General features: G+C 56.3%; 1 protein-coding gene across 2 annotated transcripts in view; it reads right to left on the bottom strand.

Moving 5' to 3' along the window:
• Positions 1 to 18,464, bottom strand: part of SLIT3 (slit guidance ligand 3) — a 520,298-nt gene that overhangs the window by 61,902 nt on the left and 439,932 nt on the right. For both annotated transcript variants that reach the window (XM_054568067.1, XM_054568069.1), the window contains exons 12-14: positions 15,310 to 15,381; positions 5,040 to 5,183; positions 3,638 to 3,801 (exon numbers count right to left, since the gene is read on the bottom strand). In XM_054568067.1, the coding sequence (XP_054424042.1) occupies positions 3,638 to 3,801; positions 5,040 to 5,183; positions 15,310 to 15,381 (380 nt within the window). The remainder of the gene's footprint in view (positions 1 to 3,637; positions 3,802 to 5,039; positions 5,184 to 15,309; positions 15,382 to 18,464) is intronic.

Raw genomic sequence — 18,464 nt, 5'->3', positions numbered from 1 at the left:
GGGAGAAAGCAGGGGGCGCCGATGGGGACCCACATCTGGGCCTGGAGGCCTAAGTCACAGTGGTCTGGGAACACTGGTTTTCATAGCGGGGGGACGGGTGCTCCTTTTGGTGAGGGGCCTCTTGCAGACCAAGAGAAGGGAGGAACGAGGAGAACACGTGTTTCTGTGGTGCTTCCTCATTTCCTGATGTCCTCCATGGCTGTGAATCACCGGAGTGGGTGGCAGGAAGCCAACAACGCACTGTTTCGGACGCCAAGGGCCCTGATGAGGGTGCTCGGTCTTTATATCCCTATCTGCACAGACTGGAGGCTGTTTCCATGGTGCCTGCTGGCTGGGGACTTCCTCCCAAGACCCTGGGAGGAGACGTGTGCACCCTGAATGGACCAGATGCAGGGCCAGGTGACCAGGACCCCCCCCCGCACCCCGCCAGGGGGCACGGGCCACTGTCTCTCCACAGCGGGTTTTCGGGACGAGACTCTCTCCGCACTGAGACGGCACACAGACGGAACGCAGTGTAGTGGCTGGCCGGTTCGTCAAGCTCACCGCACAGCCGTGGCCGGGCCTCTCGTCTTTCTGAGACCCCCCACCCCTCTGACCACCCGGAGCTTGGCCACTGCCATTTGTTCTCTCTTCCACTTTGACCCCCAGACATGCAGGGCTCTGTAGAGACCCTGGTTTGGGGATGCCGTATTCGCGTGCCATCAGGCCCTGGGGACCGCAGCAGGGAAACCCAGCCCTTCCCCACCCCTGCCTCCAAGCCTGGGCACCAGACGAGGTGTTCCTTCTCTTTGGTTTCCTCAACAAATGCAAGCGGGGGGTCGGGGAGGAAGTCACCAAGAATCTTCATAGTACATTGGAAGTCCTGGTTTTAGCTCTTGTCCTGAAAACCATATGCGACTTCTTTTTCCCGTGGGGGCTCCACACCCTCCTCTCTGGCGGGGGCTGGCTGACCCACCCCCGAGGGCTCTAAGACTAATGCCGCGAGGTGGCCTGCTGTCTGCCATGTTTGGACATATTACGTCCCCTCTCTGGCTTTTAACCATGAGAGTTTCTTCCTGCTGAGTGGGTATCCCTCCACACACAGAGTGCGGGGTAGGATGGGAGACGGCATCTTTCCCCCCGATGAGCCCAAGGGGACGGGCTTGGGCCCCGGGCCCCAGGCGCTGCCTTTCCAGGAGGACGTAATAGGACGGTCCCGTCACCCCAGCCGGCAGCCCTCACCTCTAACCTGATCTTGTTGCCCAGGGAGGTGGGTGCCGCTGACAGAGGCGCACTCAGGGCGGCTGGAAGACCAGACACCACCTACAGAGGGGCTTTCTGTGTTGCAGGAGCCGCCCTCAGGTTGGCTCCTCATTATATCAGCTGCCTTTGCAATGGGATGCTTTTAGGGGAAAGTAAAACATAGAGTTATCTGTCAAATCCACTGTGTGTCACCTGCCCCTCCCTCCTGCTGGAGCTTCCTGGAAATAGGGCTTTAGATCTATGGACTCTGTCTCCCTCAAGGCCAAGGCCAGTCTGGGCCCCAGGCTCTCTCAAAGCCCAAGGTCTTTGGAGTTTGGCAGTAGATCTCTCTACCTCTCTGCTCTGCAGCTACAGAAAATAAAAGCATGTAGAATGCTGTGTGTCAGGCTCGCATACCTCTAACTTTCCCTGCCTTTATAGCACTAATCTTTCTGCTTAGTATTGACTTAAAAAAACAAGATTTTAGAGAGGGTCAGCCCCGGAACCCTGCCCCTTTCTTCTTGTTTGTTTTTCTTTGTATTTCCAGCCGTTCCCACCCTACACATCAAAAGCAGCCTGGACCCCCCAGTGCAGAGGGAGGCGGGCAGGGGCAAAGCTACAGTTAGAACGAGGCTCTGCTGTCCTATGTCCGCCTGCTGCCCTCTCTTCCTCCTGCTTGCCCCCCAGCCCACCCTGATCCCAGGCTACAGGCATTCCTAGGCCACTGCCAAGGTTGGGTCCCTGGGAGATGCCAGTCCTCGCACCCTGGGCTGACACCTCCCCTTCACTGCCCCCCAGCACCCTGGCCTCAATCTGGAGCCCCAAATCACAACTGAACACCGGGGAGACTGCGGGTTTGGGGTGGCAGATGGCACCCTGCCCCCCTGCACCTCTTACTGCTCCTCTCCTTGGGCATCCCTGCTTGTCAGAGCTGATGAACTCAGTGTGGCCAGGCGGGAGTGGGAACAGAGGGGACAGAGGTGTGAGTCAGGTGACAGCTCTGGGGCTGCGAGAGGGACTTTAGGAAAGAGTTCAGGGGTGGGTGGGGGGTAGGGAGGAGCCAACAGATGGGGAAAGAAAGTCATTCAAGCAGCTGGACCTCCTTCCCAAATATTCCTTCTCTCCTAGATGCTGCGAGGAGAGAGCTAGACATGGGGCCTGGCCCTACCTCCACCATTGCTGGCTGTGACCTTGGGGTGCCCCTTCCCCTCTGTGCCCTCGGCTCCCTCTGCTGCAGAACAGGGACTGGTCTTGCAGATCTCACAGGGCAATGGGAAGAACCGAACCGAAGCAGGAGCCCTCAGCACAGCGCTCACCACAGGCGGGAAACTGCTCTCAAGACGGCCATCAATTCTCTGGGGAAGCCAAATTAGGGGCAGCGTCTCATACTGCCACAGACTCCCTGCGGTACCCCCAAGCCCTCTCCAGGGTCTGACTTAGAGGACGCCTGCCCGCCGGCCCTGTCGCGGTGCCCAGTGCCCACCCTGGCACTGTCCCGGAAACGAGCACTTCCGCAAGGTGCTCTCGGGCGGGGAGGAGAACGGTTCTCGCTGACACACAGGCTGTGAGGGGGCGCTGCAGCCTGTCTTGGCACGCCAGGCTATCAATCTCTCACCACTGGGAGCACAATGCAGCTTGGTGATTTTTTCCAGGAGCAAATGACACAAATGACAGTCATTTTTAACTGCCTGTTCACCTAAGCTACTGGGTCAAGGAGAGCGACGCCTGTTTCCAACAAGAGCTGAGAATCCCCTGCTGTTTGGCCCCGGTGTCTTTCCCGGGTGCAGCAGGGAGCGAGCTTGCAGGGAACTGGAGAGCAAGGCTCTGCTGTCTTCCCGAGCACAACTCTTTGCTGCTCTCTCTATTGATCAGAATGTACCAGTCCGGGGTGGGGAGACAGCTGGCGAAAATGTCTGTGAAGCCTGCAACACATTCTGGTCGAAGGGCTGTACCCAGGCGGTCTTAGAGGGGATGAGGGCCCCCAAGATTACATATCGCCTGCAGCCTGGCCTGCGGAATGTTTGTCTATCTACCACTTGGGGAGCATGTTTAGAAACTAAAAAAAAAAAAAGAAACCAAAACACAAAAACCATATAAAGCTTGCCCCAACCTCTAGCGTCTCCCTAGCCCTGCAGATTGGCTGCCGCCTGGGTTCTGTCTCTCCTGAAACCACGCATCCCCCCACCCCGTGATTTTACTCTGTGTGTGTGTGTGTGTGTGTGTGTGTGTGTTTTATTTTAAATCCATAAGGTAATTGGTTTTCTGCAGGACTAACTGAATTCCCCCAATTTAATTTGCAAAGATGCTCCCCAGGAGCCATTACAGCGCTCGCTGTCCTCCAGATTGGATTACGGGCCTCTCCGGGGCTGCTGTGCTCGGAGTCGGAAAGTGGGGCCCGGCCCCATAACCTGATTACCTGAGCAGCGGAACTTCTTGCTCTTGACCTGGCTGATGCGCTTGTTGGCCAGCCGGCGCGGGCTGCTGCAGCGGGCCCCGCTGGTCTCGATGGGGTTGTCCTGGAGGTAGTCGGCCAGCCACTTCAAGTGGCAGTCGCACACAAACGGGTTTTGGGCTAAGTGGCTGCAAGAGGGAGGGGAGGTAGTCAGCAGGGACCCATGGTGCCGGCCCACCCCACCCCATCTGGGGCCGGGCCCTGGCTGTCTAGGGCCTGGGTCCCTCCCTCATCAGCCCAGGAGGAGTCAGGGGGGCGGGGGCTGCTTTCACTCAGGACCAGACAGGGGCCCGAGGTCTTCTGTCTGCAAAGGACAGTTATAGGTGCAGCTGGCCGTGGCCTGGGGCAGGATCCACTGCGGATCCCCTTGGCTCTCGCCCACTCCAATTCTGATGGGCAGAGCAAGCTGCGGGCCGCGGGCTCGTGCTTAGAGAAGGCTGCATTTTATTTCTCTGAGCTCAGTCACGCCCGCATAAAGCAGCTGGCAAGGCGACGGGCACATGGTGGGTGTTCCATATATAGTAGCAGTGCTGTTGTTATTATCCTCAGCGTCATGAGAACAGCTCTGTGGGTCTCGCTTTCCTTGGCTCGGTAAGGAAACTGCAAAGCCACGTACAATGCTTGGCTCACGGTAGGGGGCCAATCAGCAGCAGCTGTTCTTACTCTTTATTGGACCCTGCCTCTGGCTACCGGGCCAGGAAGTGCCAGGTGACTCAGAGGGTCCCCAGGAGCCCCCAGGCTCACGGTCCGGCCATGGGCTGGGGTTAGAGTCTCAGCCTGGGGCAAAGGCCACCAGAAACACGGCCTGATGTTGGCACTCAGTCGGCTACCTAGCTACCTAACGGAGCTATCTGTGACTGCCTACGGTGCTCTGGAACGAGGCACTGCTCCCTAGGGAGCGAGTAAAATACTCCCAGGCGCACGGAGCAGGGTGGGGCGGCGGGGGTGGGGTCATCCGCAGAAACGAGTCTGCTTAGCGCAGCTGTAGTGAGTGAGAGGGCTGCTGCACAGCAACTCTGCCCGGGTGCGAATCCTGATTCTTACCGGCTGTGCGAACCTGAGTGAGCTGCCGCATCTCCCTGTGCCTTGGTTCCCCCAGGCAGAACTGGGGCATCACAACAGCACCTACCTCAAAGGGCTGTCAACCTCAGAGGGCTGTCGGGAGGCCTAGAGGCTTGCGTCCTGGGGAAGTCCCAGGCGCAGCGCAGAGCAGGGTACAAGCGCTCAGTACAGGTGAGCTGGCCCTGGTGCTCTTGTCCCCTCCCCCTGTAGCCCAGAAGTCCTCCTGGACGTGCCCACGGTGCCCTCACTGGGGTGTTCTCCGTGGCCGGGCGTTTGGGGGCTCCTGCTGCCTGGGCATACTCACAGTGTCTGGATGGACTGCAGAGGGGCAAAGAGCCCCTTGCTGATGGTCTGCAGCTTGTTGTCATAGAGGGAGAGCAGGTTGAGGTTCTGCAGGTCCTGGAACGTGTTCACACGCAGGCAGTTGATCTTGTTGGCATTGAGGAGGCTGCAAGCACAAGAGAGGCCGGTGACTCACTGATCCTGGCTTCCAGCCCCGGCCTGGGGCTGCGCCTGCAGGAACGGGCCACAGAGTTCCCCGCTCTCCGCACAGCCTGGGGCCCCTGCCGCGGAGCAGAGAGAGCAGGTGACTGGCATCCTATGGCCACAGAAACTTAGAATGTGCCTGGCACCACGGACGCGGTGCCACACACGGCCATCACCTGGAGCCTTCCCCCGACCCCATGCTCTGGAGGAAGGCTGGAAGTGGCACCCACGTGCTTTGCTTTCTGCTTTAGAACGCAGAGATTCCAGGAATTAAAACAAAATCATTTGGCACAACTGTTTTCAAGCTTTAGTTGACTGACTAAAGATAATTTTGATTCAGAAAAGTCCTTAGAGTTCTCTTAGATCACTTATTTCACTGGAAATCTGATGAGCGAGCGGTACAGGCCATCCTCCCAGAACGAGTGCATCCAAGGCTAGGCTTGCGTGCACGCATATATGTCGTCTCTTCACCTCTCTCTCTCTCTGTCATCATAGAGGGGAGCCTTTTGGGTGAGGCTCTGGTCCAGCACAGATGACGTTGTGAGGGTTATAGGAGAGCTTTCCAGAATGGAGCTGGAAAGTCAAGCAAATTTTCCTAGACCGACTAGCAGTGCCCTTGAAACTGGCTTAAAATCAGTCTTTACTCCCTCTTCAGTGGAAGTGGGGGAGGGGGAACAAATCTAACCAGCTAAATGTTGAATTTTTAAAATCCCCGTTTCCAAGGCTGGCTCAGAGCCTCTCCCACGGGGAGTGACCCCGAGGGCCATAGCAGACTGCCTTGTCTCCGGGGGCTCTCGAAGCCAGGGTCCAGGGGGACTGCGGTGGGTAGCGGCGGGGCTGCCCGTGGCAGCTGAATCGCGCGTGCACCTGTCCTTGCTGCGGGCCGTGTGCAGGCAGGCAGCTGTGGCAGTGACAAGTGGAAGAAGAACTGCCTGTTTAATCTGGCTAATAACGGGCAGGGTCCCCAGGGCTCACACAGATGTCCTCCTGCCTCGCGGCGGAGGAAGGCTCACGCGCTGGAACACTCCTTGTGTTTCCCAACGCGCCTCTCCGACGGCCTTGTCCTCTCACAATCGCCTGGGCGGCTGGGCAGAGCCAGCCTCACAAGCTGCAGGCAAGGAAACTGAGGCTGCGAGGTGGGCGGGTTTGTCTGAGGTCCCACGCGTTTCCGGGGGCGCGCTGCACGGAGTTACGATCATCCAGGTCTCCAGAGTGTTCAGTGTCCTCTGCAGGAATGCCTCACCTGCCCCACCCCTATGCCTGTCGCTCGCCTTTGTGGCTTTTCCCCTGAGAGTCTCCTGTGCTTTGTAGGTCACACTGTAGTCCAGGCCACCGCGCTCTGGGCATTCCAAGGAGGATGCTCTGGAGCAGAGAATAGTGAGGAAAGCTAGAGGGCCCAGCAGGGCCAAGCACCCAAGACTGAGGAATGAACGGGCCCTTCACTCACACACACACACTCTTTTGGCTTCGATATTTAGGGCCTTCTGAGGGCATCGTCTAGGCTACAAAACAGCAAACCGTTTAGGGAAGTGGCCAGGTCACGTCTGATGGCCTGAGGCTTGAATCCTCCCCACAATACACTGCAACATCCCGCATGTGAGTATGTTCACTCAGCCCTCCCAGAGTTAATAGAAATTGGGAAATTGGGACTCTCTCTCCCTCTCTTTCACAAACACACACATCAGATTTCTGTTTTCTCTTGAAAACAGTTCCCGAAGCTCTGGAAGCAGGGGGCCCACGGGAGGCGGCTCTGGAGCGGCTGCCACCGTCAGATGGAACCCTGGCGCTCTCTTTGCTGCAGTCCTCACTACGCCTATTGCCTGCCCGGCCTCCAGATTTGAGACCCTAATGCAGGCTCCTGAGCCCAATCGCAGGGCCTGGTTCCGGGGAGTGCAGGACACTGGTCGAGGGGGATGGCCAGAGGGAGAGAGGAGTGGCAACGCTGACCTGCCTAGAAACGGTGTCCAGACTGCATCCCACCTTGGCAGTCGCCTTCACCCCTCCCAACTACCGAGGCTTCATTCTCTGATCCACGTGCTTTCCTGTTCCCTGTTGCTTCCAGATCTCTCAGCACGGGGTGCTTTGCAAAGATGCCATGCAAGGGTGTCCAACCTTTCGGTGTCTCTGCACCGCACTGGAAGAAGAGTTGCCTTGGGCCACACATTAAATACATTGCAATAGGTAATCACCAAAAAAAAAAAAAAAAAAAAAAAAAATCTCATGATGTTTTAAGTAAATTTATGATTTTGTATTGGATCACATTCACTGACATGCTGGGTGGTTGGATCCCCCTGATAGGGCATCAAAACCCCCCAGGCTGGCAGAGGTAAATTGGCAAAGACAGCACGAGGGGTAGCCCGCAGGGAGCAGGAGCTCAAGGGAACATGAAGGGCAGGCTCTGGTCCCCTTTGCTCTCCCAGGTTGCTTGGCCCCCTAGGACAAGGCACGGCAGTGCAGGGAGAGGTAACATTAAGCTGCTTATCCATATGGAGGGGCGGAGGACAGCCTCCCGGATCCCCAACACGGGCCAGATCTAACGGCCTGTCTCCTGTCCTCTCTCCTTTGGGAGGAAGGTTGGCAGCGACTGCACTCAGCCTGGCTGCTGTGAATGGATCTCGGAGCTACCTGGTACATGGACGAGTGGAGGGGAACTGAAAAGACACCCAATCGTGGAGCAAATAGGGAGCAAACAACAATTTGAGAGGGGGTGCAGCAGTTCCACAAGAAACTCAGAACACAGGCCTTCCCTGGAGGGACCGGCTCTCCCTCATTCTTGATCCGCCCTGGTTCATCCCCGCTGGAGGGGCAGCGGTGGGAAATGACAATGATAATGCAGTGTCCTCTCTCCAGCCCACGGCCTGGGTGCAGCCCTGGCCAGCGTGGCCATGGACGTGGCAGAGGCCACCCAGCAGCACGTGGACCTGCTTGGCTCCAAACTCATCTCTTATCCAGACTACCTAAAACCCACATTCTCTTCCCCTTGTCTGACAGAAGGTGCTCTGGGCTCCGGGGAATGGCAGCTTTTTGCTGCCTGTGGAATGCACTGGGCGCGCTTCAGGGGGCTCGAGGTCGGGCCGGGTCTAGAAGACTCCGCTTGCCTCTTGGTTATGCAGAGGCATCAGCAGCCCTGCCGGCTCTTAGGAAGGACTTGGCACCAAGTTAATGGGCTGCTCACCAAACTTCCATTGGCACAAAGTGGCAGGCTCTTCCCTGAGTGGCTTGCACCTGCACAGAGCAGGGTTCCAACCTTTACAGGTCACTGAATAAGTGCTCACTTGGGAAACGACACGCTTGTCTCTGTGCTCCATTCACCCTGAATCCTCTGTCTCCTCTGGGCAGACTAGGGGACAGCGATGACGCAGAGATGACAGCATCCCTCCTGTAACATGGGAGGCTTTAGCTTGCCTCATTCAAGAGGCTGCCTGGCATGTATGCTCAGCACTTGGATGCCAATGACATCTCAGCTTGATCTACTTACTGTTGGATCCAGTGAGTCAGTGGCTTGGGGGCACATTGTGTTCATAAATATGTCCCCAGAAGCAGGTCCAACCTTGTTTTGGGGACACTTGCTCTCAGAGCCACCGCCCAAAGGAACCTCAGAGGCCATATAAACCAAAAGGGTGGGAGGGGCTGAGATGAGCAGGCCAGGTGGCCAGCTTGGGGGCACGTGACCTAACAGGTTCTATGTTAGGTCCTTTCTAACAGGTAATAATCAGCTCTATGTGAGGCTTATGAATATTAACTCACTGATTCTCCCCACAGCCGTATGAAGTAAGTGTTTCCTCCAGCTGAGAGACGATACCTCTGGGACTCAGAACGCGTTAGGTCCCTTTGCCCAAAGTCACACAGTTAGTAAGTGGTAGGTTGAGAGTTGGATCCGTGATACCTTAGTCCAAAGCCTCCACTCCTGCCCATCACGCCACCCTGAGGCTCCGCCCATGCTCACTCGGGGACACGGGAGTTGCCCGTTGCTTGCGGGAGGGGTGGCACCTCACCCTGTAGCCACTCCCGTTAACTTAGTAATGACTCCCTAATAAAACACAACCAAAAGAGCCGCCCTCCCGTCAGAGGCAATTAAAGAGAGTAGCGCATCTGAGATTAGGGATGCATGCAGGCACAGCGCCTTCTAAATCTACCTCCGAGTGTGAGCTCTGCGCGGCACCCCCTTCCCGGAGCACCTTCGGCTTCCACATATGTTCCGTGTCAAGAGGTATTAGTGTTCAGCCCATCGACAAACCAACTGGGGTGCTGCTGAGATCATCCCCTCCAGAAGCCGCTGCCTCAGGAAGAGCCAGGCAGGAGGCGGGAGCCGCCGGGCTCACGGAGCGGGAGCTCGGGGCGGGGGTGGTGAGGCACCCTGCGCCTGGGTTCCGGAGGCTCCCGCGGCTCCAGTCCTTCTGCTGGGGGACGGGGCTGGCTGGGCTGGAAAGGGCCCGGGGGCTCCGGTCACCCGTCCGGATTGTAGCTTCATTCATTCTGGGCCAGGGTAACAGGGAGGATGGACCCCAGGAGGGAAGTGAGGTCCACCCTGACCAGTGAAGAGCACACACCACATCCAGCCTCCTGCCAAGGCCAGTGGGCAGAAGACCACTTAGGCCCTGTTTTTAGCGACTACCCTCGGCCAAGGCTTTTTCAGTAATAACTCCCCTGGGCCCCACACGCCTTGGCTGCAAGGCCTGGAGGACGCAAACATCTGGAGTCAGGTTTAATGATAAATTGCATCCGAGTCACCTTGGCAACTCCAGCGGTTCACGTGTTGATTCAGTGGCCCAGAGCTATCATTCCGGATGGTATTTATATTCCCCACACCTGCCGGCGAGGCTGCGGGAGACAGTGGTCTTCCTCCTCCGACTGGCATGGCGTTTGTCTGGAAATGCCCAAAGTGTATTCCAGCCTCTGCAGGATGAGGTCTTCTCAGGGCATTGGGTGCCAAGGAAGAGTGTAGCAGCCCCTTCCTGGGAATAAGTGAAGCCCTTCCAGGAAAGACCATGGGATGGAAGGGTGGGCCCAGGTCCCCGCTGAGGGGGAGCCTCATAGACCCCCCTGTTCCAAACACAAGGCTGGGGAGCCCCTCTCTGTCTCCTAAGCAGCAGGTACACAGGAGGGAAGGAGGCATCCACAGCTGCGGGGCATATCCCTTTGTCTGGCTCTTTCCGTAGGAGGACAATTTTTTAAAGCAGGTCATAAAGACTCTTTGTTATTTAAAAAAAGTTCTCTGTGTATCCCTGGCAGTATTTAGCACCATTAGGCATTGGCATAAACTATTAAAAAGGATGCTAATTAGGGGAGCTACTCTGGACCCCTGATTAAGCTGCAGGATATAGAGTCCAACCTCCCTCATTAATGTGTCTTCCTCTTTAAAATTTTTTTTTTCTCTAGAACTAGCCCTCTGTCATCCTGGACTTCTTTATCCACTAATTGTAATAAGAGCCACTCTCTTGCCTTTGGACAAACAGGCTCTCATCCTTCCCTTACAAAATATGGGGGTGTATTTTGACCTTCAGCAGCTTACGGAGGCCGGACCTGTGGAGGACCCTGGGGTTACCTGCTGCCTTGAGACAAGGACCTCTGACCTGCCCAGCACCTTCCCTGCACCTGTGAATGGGTCTTCTGGGCCACGTCATGCTAACCACTCCCTAGGGGACACAGGAGGAACCCTCCAGTCCCACCGAGGGGCAAGGTCACTGCTCACATCTCTGATAATGACTGCAGCGCTGGTCACGGGTTGTGGGTTGTCATGGTGATGCCTGATGCAAGGGAAACTGAAAACGCAGCCATGTCATTGGGTGGCCGGTCTGAAAAACAGGGCTTTGTGCCACTCCACAGACACAGTGAAGCCCCAGAGCAGAGGGCAAGCAACTGGGCTTTCCCCAAGGCGGCGAGAGGGAAGCTGAGATCCTGAGAGCCAGGCAGGGAGAGCCCTCTCCTGCTCTCGGGAGAGCGAGTGGACTCAGTGAATGGGACGGGCTTGCCCCCTCTGTCCCCTCACAGCAAGTAGGATGGTCACCTGCCTGTCTGCCACTCGGGCACTAATAAGTCCTTCAAGAGGAGTCATCCACTCACTCGATGAGCCAGAGTGGAGGGATTCCAGAACGTAAGTCTCGCCACAGGCCTTCCTTAGGAAGCGCCAGGTGCACGAAGGAGGGGCGGACGCCGCCCTCGAGAACGAATCAGAACGTCAGCCTGCGTCCACCGCTGGGGAGAGCTCTCATCTTCTCTCCGGTTTGAGAAACCTGCGGCTCTTTGGATCATCATCTCTCAGGGCCCAGGGCAAAGCATCGGTTGGGTGACGGCAGCGAGCCCAGGGAAGGCCATGGACACCGGGGCGCGACACGAGCGGGTGGCTCGGGTCGTTGTGTATCACAAAGGTCGTGCTGCAGGTCTGCCCGTGACTGGGTCTGAAGCAGAAGCCCCTGGCATGGACTCCAGAGTCAGACTGCCTGGGCGCCAGTGTTCGGTCCCTTACATGCTGAGTGACAGTGGCCAAGCTGCTCACCCTTTCAGTGCCTCAGTTTCCCCATCTGTAAGGCAGGCCTTTCAACGACACCTTCCTTTTAGCATTGCTGTAAAAATGAGATGAGATGAGGAGTACGAAGTTCCTCAGCACGGGTTCAGGATCTCAGTAAGTATTCAGTGAATGTTAGCCGCTGTTATTTGCAGCAGTAGCGATACTAGTGAAACAGCTGGCAAAGGAAAGTGAGCGGCAGGGAGTGGCGTTTTGCTCACCGCCTGGTAATTGGCATGTTGCTTGGCAAACTCCAAGATCCTCAAATGGTCTTGTGTGCCTTCCAAGAAAATCAAACAACAGGTGCCTGGGCTGTCTTAACTTATTCCAGTCCCAAGACAGTCTGGTTTGGTTTAAGGCCTCCTGGAGCAGGCTTAGCATCGATCGCGGCCAGCATGTACGTGAGAGTTTCCACTGCAAATGATTGCCTGTCCACTCGAGTGGCTCTCCTATGCACGCCAGGCAATCAATGAGCCTAAACGAGTGCTCTTTTCCCCGGGGGAGCTGGAACAGCGTGGCCGGCGGCTGCCCGTCAGGGAAGGAAGGGGCCTTTTCCGTGGCTTGAGGGAGGACTGACCTCTGAGCTGCAAGGCGAGAGGTCTGGGGATGCTCCGGCTGGTGGGTAGCAGGGTCCCCTGCTCCACAGAAGTCTCAGGGGCCCGGGGGCTGAGGGATGGGAAGGAGCAAGAGCGCTCCCCCTGCTGCCGGTGAGGAAGGGACGGGTGGAGTTGGAGAAGAGGGTTGGTCACCTCTCTGGTCACCAGCGGCTCCTGTCCTTGGGGCTGGGAGCATGAGCCCGTGGCATGTCCTGCCCTGACCTTGGATTCTGAGGTGTCTCCAGGTCTCAGCAGTGTGGGAAGGAGTCTCGGAGCACACTTCTTGTTCCAATGGGCACCCGCCTTGCCTCCCAGCCTCCTGTTTGAGACAGACAGACCACCTGGCATCCCCTAAACATAACAAGAGTTGCTGCTAATAACTAATGACCGTGTGTTCATACAATGACTGACTGTAGGAATTGAAGCTCTTCAGGATTAAGTACAGGGAGACACAGCAGCTCTTTTGAAAATGACTCAGGAGGGTTGTAAGGAAGTTTGGTGGGATGGTTGAAAAAACTGGACAAATGGGAAGGACAGGGCAGGCAGGACAGGCCACCAGAGTGTCGCCACTTTATTACTGGCAGCACCATGACAGGTGCCGAAGGGGACTGTCCAGGGTCACTAGGTGTGGGGAAGACGCTGTAGCTTTGTGAAGCGCCAATAATTTGAGACGGAGGAGGAAAAAACCCCCACAAATCTCTTGCAAAAAACCTTGATGTCAAAGGAGAGGAAACTGCCCAGACTACCAGGGCATTCTAATCAGAGCCTTCTTATCAGAACGTCTCCAGGCCTAACAAGGAGAAATCCAATCTACGGCGGGCTGAGCGCGGAATTAGATCTAATCAGGACCTGCTTTCCAACTGCTCAACAACAGGTCACAACCCAGTGACGGCCACGCTTGCTGGTTCTTTCTGGAAACAGCCTGTCTGAGTTGTGTCAGCTCTTGGTTTCGAGGTGGGGGGCTTGGGGGTTGGGCCGGCGGTTTGGGGTGGGAGGAGCTTTGCCTTTTCTCTCAGCTACTCAGTTCCATCTGCTTAAAATGACGTGACACTGGATCTGCCTCCTTGGCCCGTGTGAAGTCCTGCAGATCCGTCGCCTCCTGACTGCGCTCAGCTCCAAGTGGGCATACGCTCCCTTTTTGAAAAAAACACGCGCTTGTAGAGTCCCTGCTACGTGCTGCGCACTGTGCCAGGCACTTGGCTGCACGCTGTTTCTCTTTCTCCTTCCCCTTCACAAGCACAAGGGCATTTGTCTCCTCACACCAAACACAAAGACTGTAAAAGGACACTGTGAAAGGCTATTCACCCCAGCCCCGGGCCCACGATACCCCCAAATCTACCTCAAGGCAGATGCTATTGTGACTTTCCTTTCAAGGGATGAATAGCTAAGGTTAACTAGCCTTATGGCGGCAGTTATAACTTCCAGCTTCTTTGCCACCAGCAAAGAACACCATCTGCGAGACACCCAGCTCCCCGCAGGGCCCTGGCATGTCCTGCCTGCAAGCCCGCGGAGGGGAGGGTGGGGACCTGTGGGCACAGACAGGCCCGCCTGGCGACTTTGTGTGTTGGATGCCGGGAAAGAGGGGAGAGCGGAGAGGGGAGGGAGTGCAGAGAAAAGAGGCGGTGCTTTCTTTCTCCTGATCTCAGCGTCTTTGAAACAAGCCTGACTGCTGTTCTGACGGATGTGCCGGGAGACTCGCTGGCCACCTCTCCGCGACATGATTCCCTTTATTGAACTGTCTGAGGAGAGTCTATCCAGGCTGAGCCTTAAAGGGCACGGGAAGGGTAGGGAGGAAGGATGTGAGAACGGCGGGAGGAACAGTCTTGCTTCCTCCTTGGCGAAGAGCCTCGGCGGCACCCCCGGTGAGGTGTGCTGCCTGCCTCACTCTCTCCAGCCTTGCTCCTGGCCTCTCCCTCATGGGGAGACCCAGCTTGGCTCCCTGGTCTGCAGCCTCACACTGCAGCTTCCCTTAACCACATGGGAGCAGGGAGACACCTTCCCCCTTCCTCGTTGCCTGTGACTTGGAGGTGATTTTAAAGACACATACACACGTGTGCACACACACGCATCTGAACTCAGAGGCGCACCTCTGACCTCACAACCTGTGCCATTCAGAGGCTGGGAGCCTTCTGCGCCACGTGCTGCGTCCTGCTATTCGCCCTGTCTGCGAGGATGCTCAATATTCCTAATACCACCAGGGGTCCTGATGTTGACATGGAGCAAGTATGGACATGTACATGCATGCACATGCGTCCCCACACCCATAGAACATGCGTGTGGGTGCTACTGCCACCTATGCACACCCCTGAGATAATTCTCCCCTGCCATAAAAATCGTAAAGTATAGGGTGAGCTCAAGTCCTTCCCGTGCCTCTCCACATCAGAGTTCAATTAGCTTCTTCAAACATTCAAGCTCAAATGACCAGAATGAGATAAATGCAAATAAATAATCCCAGAGCTTAAAATTCAAGGCAACAAATCTTCCTTTAAATTAAATAAACACTTTCCACTCAGCCATAGCTTACCCAGATACAGTCACGTCGGTGACTGATTGGGCTCGTCTCTGATTATTTCACCCCCTCACCCCCGCTTCCCCAAGGTCACATGTCTATCAGCCGCTCCGTCAGGGCTTCGGCACCGGCTGCTGGTGTGTGAGCCTTCTAGTTCCCTGTTCCTAGTGTCCCTCGTAGGATTCACCTCTGGCTTAACTTCCCGCCCGGAGGCCTGTGGGTAGTGCTCCTGCCTGGGCCAGGCTCCTGGGCTCTGTCCTTTAGGTTTGTTCACACTGACCTTGGTCTCCCTCTGCCAACTCCCTGACTCTCCTTCCAAAAAAAGGAGGCGATGGGGGTAAGGGCCGGACAGCTCAGATCTTCCCCGCCTTTGCTGTGCATCAAGTCAAAGGAAGAACTCTACAGAGCATGCTCAGTTTGCAGGAAAGAGCCTGCACACAGCCCCAGAGATATAAACAGTGACAAAGTTCCTACTCACAGCAGCTGTAGGGACACCAGCCCGTCAAAGAGTCCCTTGGCAATCTCAGTGATCTTGTTTCCATAGAGCACCCTGGAAAAGACCGGAGAAGACAGCAGTCACTGCCGACGTGAGGCCACGGGGACCCACTCGTGTCGGAGGCCACCGCCTCGGCCAGCTCCGGGGCGGCCAGCTCTCTGGGTGTCCCCTTCCCTGGTCTGCCTCACCCCTCCTCTGCACCAGTGAGACAGCAGGCACATGCCACCAGGGCGGGCGGGGACAGGCCGCCTGGGCCCTCCTGGGCAGCCCAGCTCAAAAAATGATCCTCGGTGGGGAGGAACAGTCCCCGGGTGGTGTCTCCCTGAGCTGCTAATGTGACTCACACCCCGGCAATAAATAAGGCGTGTGGGTGGCTGGCTGGCCCTGTGTCCTCTTGTCTTCAGCGAGTAATGATCAGGCCGAGCACAGCCTGTAGGATGCTTCCTTTCCGTGTCCTGGACGCCTGAGCGGGGCCCTTCATTGCCCACCCCACCGGGGCGCTGGCTGCCTGTGGGTCTGCCCCGCTGGCCCAGAGACTGCCCAGTCGAGGGTGGGCTCTCAGGAAAAAGTGGGGAACAAGGACCTGTGACCTCGGCGGGGTAGCAGTATCTACATGCCCGCCCTGTTCCCTGTTCTTTGAGCTCCAGGAACCGAGGTGCTTGGGGGTCTTTGACCCACCCCCCTCCACTGCAGGCCTGCAGGGTCCCTCACGCTGGGTCTCCCACTCACGGGCTGGCCTCTGGTGATGTGTGAAGCTCGGGGAAGGAGCCTGCTGGCCCTTCCCCTGCAGCCCGCAGCCCAGTGGGTCTTGCTGGCCCCCAGCACGGGCATGAGGACACGCTGGCCGCTCCCCGGTCTCATCCATGGCAAACGCCTTGCTGTCCCTTGGGTCCAGCCTCCTCTGAGCTGGAGGGAACTTAGCTAAGCAGGTGTGGGGTTTTTTTGTTTTTTGTTTTTTAATTCCCTCTTGGGCCCTGCCGTGGCACTGAATGAGCGCAATATTTAGGCCCCACTCAGGCTGTTGTGTGTCTTTGAGGAGGTAAAGCGTCAGGATGAGGAGCTGTCAGACGGGAGAGAGACCAAACCCCCATTCTCTAGATGCCACCGGGAGTGAAGAGCGAGCGTGTCGCTCAGCCTGTGGGTGTGTTTCATTAATGTTTCAACAAATTAATGACTAAATAAAAGTCAGCATGATGGCTCAGGCGCACATTTCTAATTCATATTAACGATCTACCGCTCACTGTGCCAAATGTAGTTAGGCCCCTGCCTGCTCATCTCAGCTGACGTCCGAAGTTCGATGGAGCAGAAGCCGGGGCGGGGCCCGGGCTCTGGGGCAGGGCGTCCTCACATCATCCGTCCTGCGCCCGACGCCTAGTGGGTCGCAATCACCCTCTGGCATGCTGGCAGGGGCTGGGGACACCTTGCGGCATCTGGGGGTAGGCCCACCCGGCTTCCCCCCAGACCTGCCTGTGGCTGCCTTCTTCATGCCTTGCAGGTGGGAGCTCAAGAACCTCTTCCCTGGGAAGTTTCCCCTGAATATTTCGGTTACCGTTTTTCACTCCCTCTTACCCTATTTTTATTTCTTTCTCACTTTTCATCATATCATGTTATATTACTTATATACAGGGTGGGGCAAGAGCAGGTTTATAGTTGTGAGTACGCAAAAAGAGTTGACTCTTGTATAATTATTTATTAATGATTGCATTATTTTCCATACGAACAACCATAAACCTGCTTCCGCTCCAGCCTGTATTTATTTATTTTAGAAATAGTCTGTGCCATGCCCACTGGCCCCTTGGCTGGAGTCTGTGTGGTGACACCATGTGGCTTGTCCGTGACTGGGCCCTGGAGCTGAGAGCTGAGCACGCTGCCCAGCATGATCAGCGTTGTTGAAGGAGGAGTGAACAGGACCTGCGTTCTACCTCGGCCTCCCCTGAGTTTGGACCAGGTGTGCCTGTGTTCAAAGCTCCATGACAAGGGTCTCGTCTGCCCAGTTCCCTGCCGCATTCTCAGTCCCCGTAACGTACTCAGCATACAGAAGGTGCCCACTGTATGGGCGAAAGCGCAGATTGGGGGTGGTGGGCGTTTCACATAAACGGTGCCCCAATATATTTCAACATTGGCGAGTGGCGTGCCAACTTCGTGTTGGGCAACGATATTTTGAATTTCTTTTCCCGAGAGACCGGAAGCATCTCACTGTCTTCCGACTGTCCCCAGATCCCAGCAGAGGGAAGCCAGCCCAGGGGCACAGGACGGTGGGGGCAGGGCGGGGTGGGGGCGGGGCTGGATTGGCGGGCCGATGGCCGCTGCCCCTTCTCCCCTCCCTGTGATCTTCAGCACAATAAGCAGACACTGATCTCACACACCACCCTGTCTTTGATATCCCGGCCAGATGTTCTCTCCGATAAATGAAACTAATTTACTCTGCAAGCAGCAGGCAACAGCTGAATCAAGAGCCTTCCCTGCCCTCTGCCCATTCTTAGCGGATGAGGCCAGGTGGGGGGAGAGCGTGTATCTTGCTACCTGCCCGCCTGTTCATTAGGCAAACGGAGGCAAACATGGACAGCTTGCCTTGCTCTGAGCAGCCTCGCTCTTGCCTGGGCGGGCAGGTCACCAAATGACCTAACAGTATCAACCGATGATACCTTTGTTGTGTCTTATTGTTTACTCTTTGCATTTTCTCCAGGGGCAGCAGAGCATGAGACTGTGGAGCCGGAGGCAGACTGCGCGGGCCCAGATCTGAGGCTCCCACTTGTTACAGAGGACTTAGGATACATCACGTTTATTTATCCACCAAGATTTCTTTTGTACAGTGACTGTGTGCCAGGTACTGTTTGAGATGCCAGAGATTTAGCCAGGATTAAAATGGATAAAAAGACAAAACAAAACCCTGGTCTACGTGGAGCTTAGATCACTCACTTTTTTCAACCATGAAAGAGCAATGAGGATGGAGTCTGTATTATAGGTGTCGTGAGGGGGAAGTTGCAGGGCTCCTGGAACAGTACCTGGTACACAGCAAGTGCTCAATAAGTGCTGCCAGTTACTGTAATCACTGTAATCGTCGTCACCATTAAATGTGCGCCAGGCAGGAGAGGTACCACTGCCCCCTGTGACACACGGGGAGTCACTGATACAGT

The sequence above is a fragment of the Pteronotus mesoamericanus genome, unplaced genomic scaffold (genome assembly GCF_021234165.1).
Source record: "Pteronotus mesoamericanus isolate MK-2021 breed Mesoamerican mustached bat unplaced genomic scaffold, CSHL_Meso_final contig_2, whole genome shotgun sequence".
Taxonomy (NCBI): Eukaryota; Metazoa; Chordata; class Mammalia; order Chiroptera; family Mormoopidae; genus Pteronotus; species Pteronotus mesoamericanus.
Note: the sequence above shows the minus strand (reverse complement) of the source record. Positions and strands in the feature narration are given on the sequence as shown.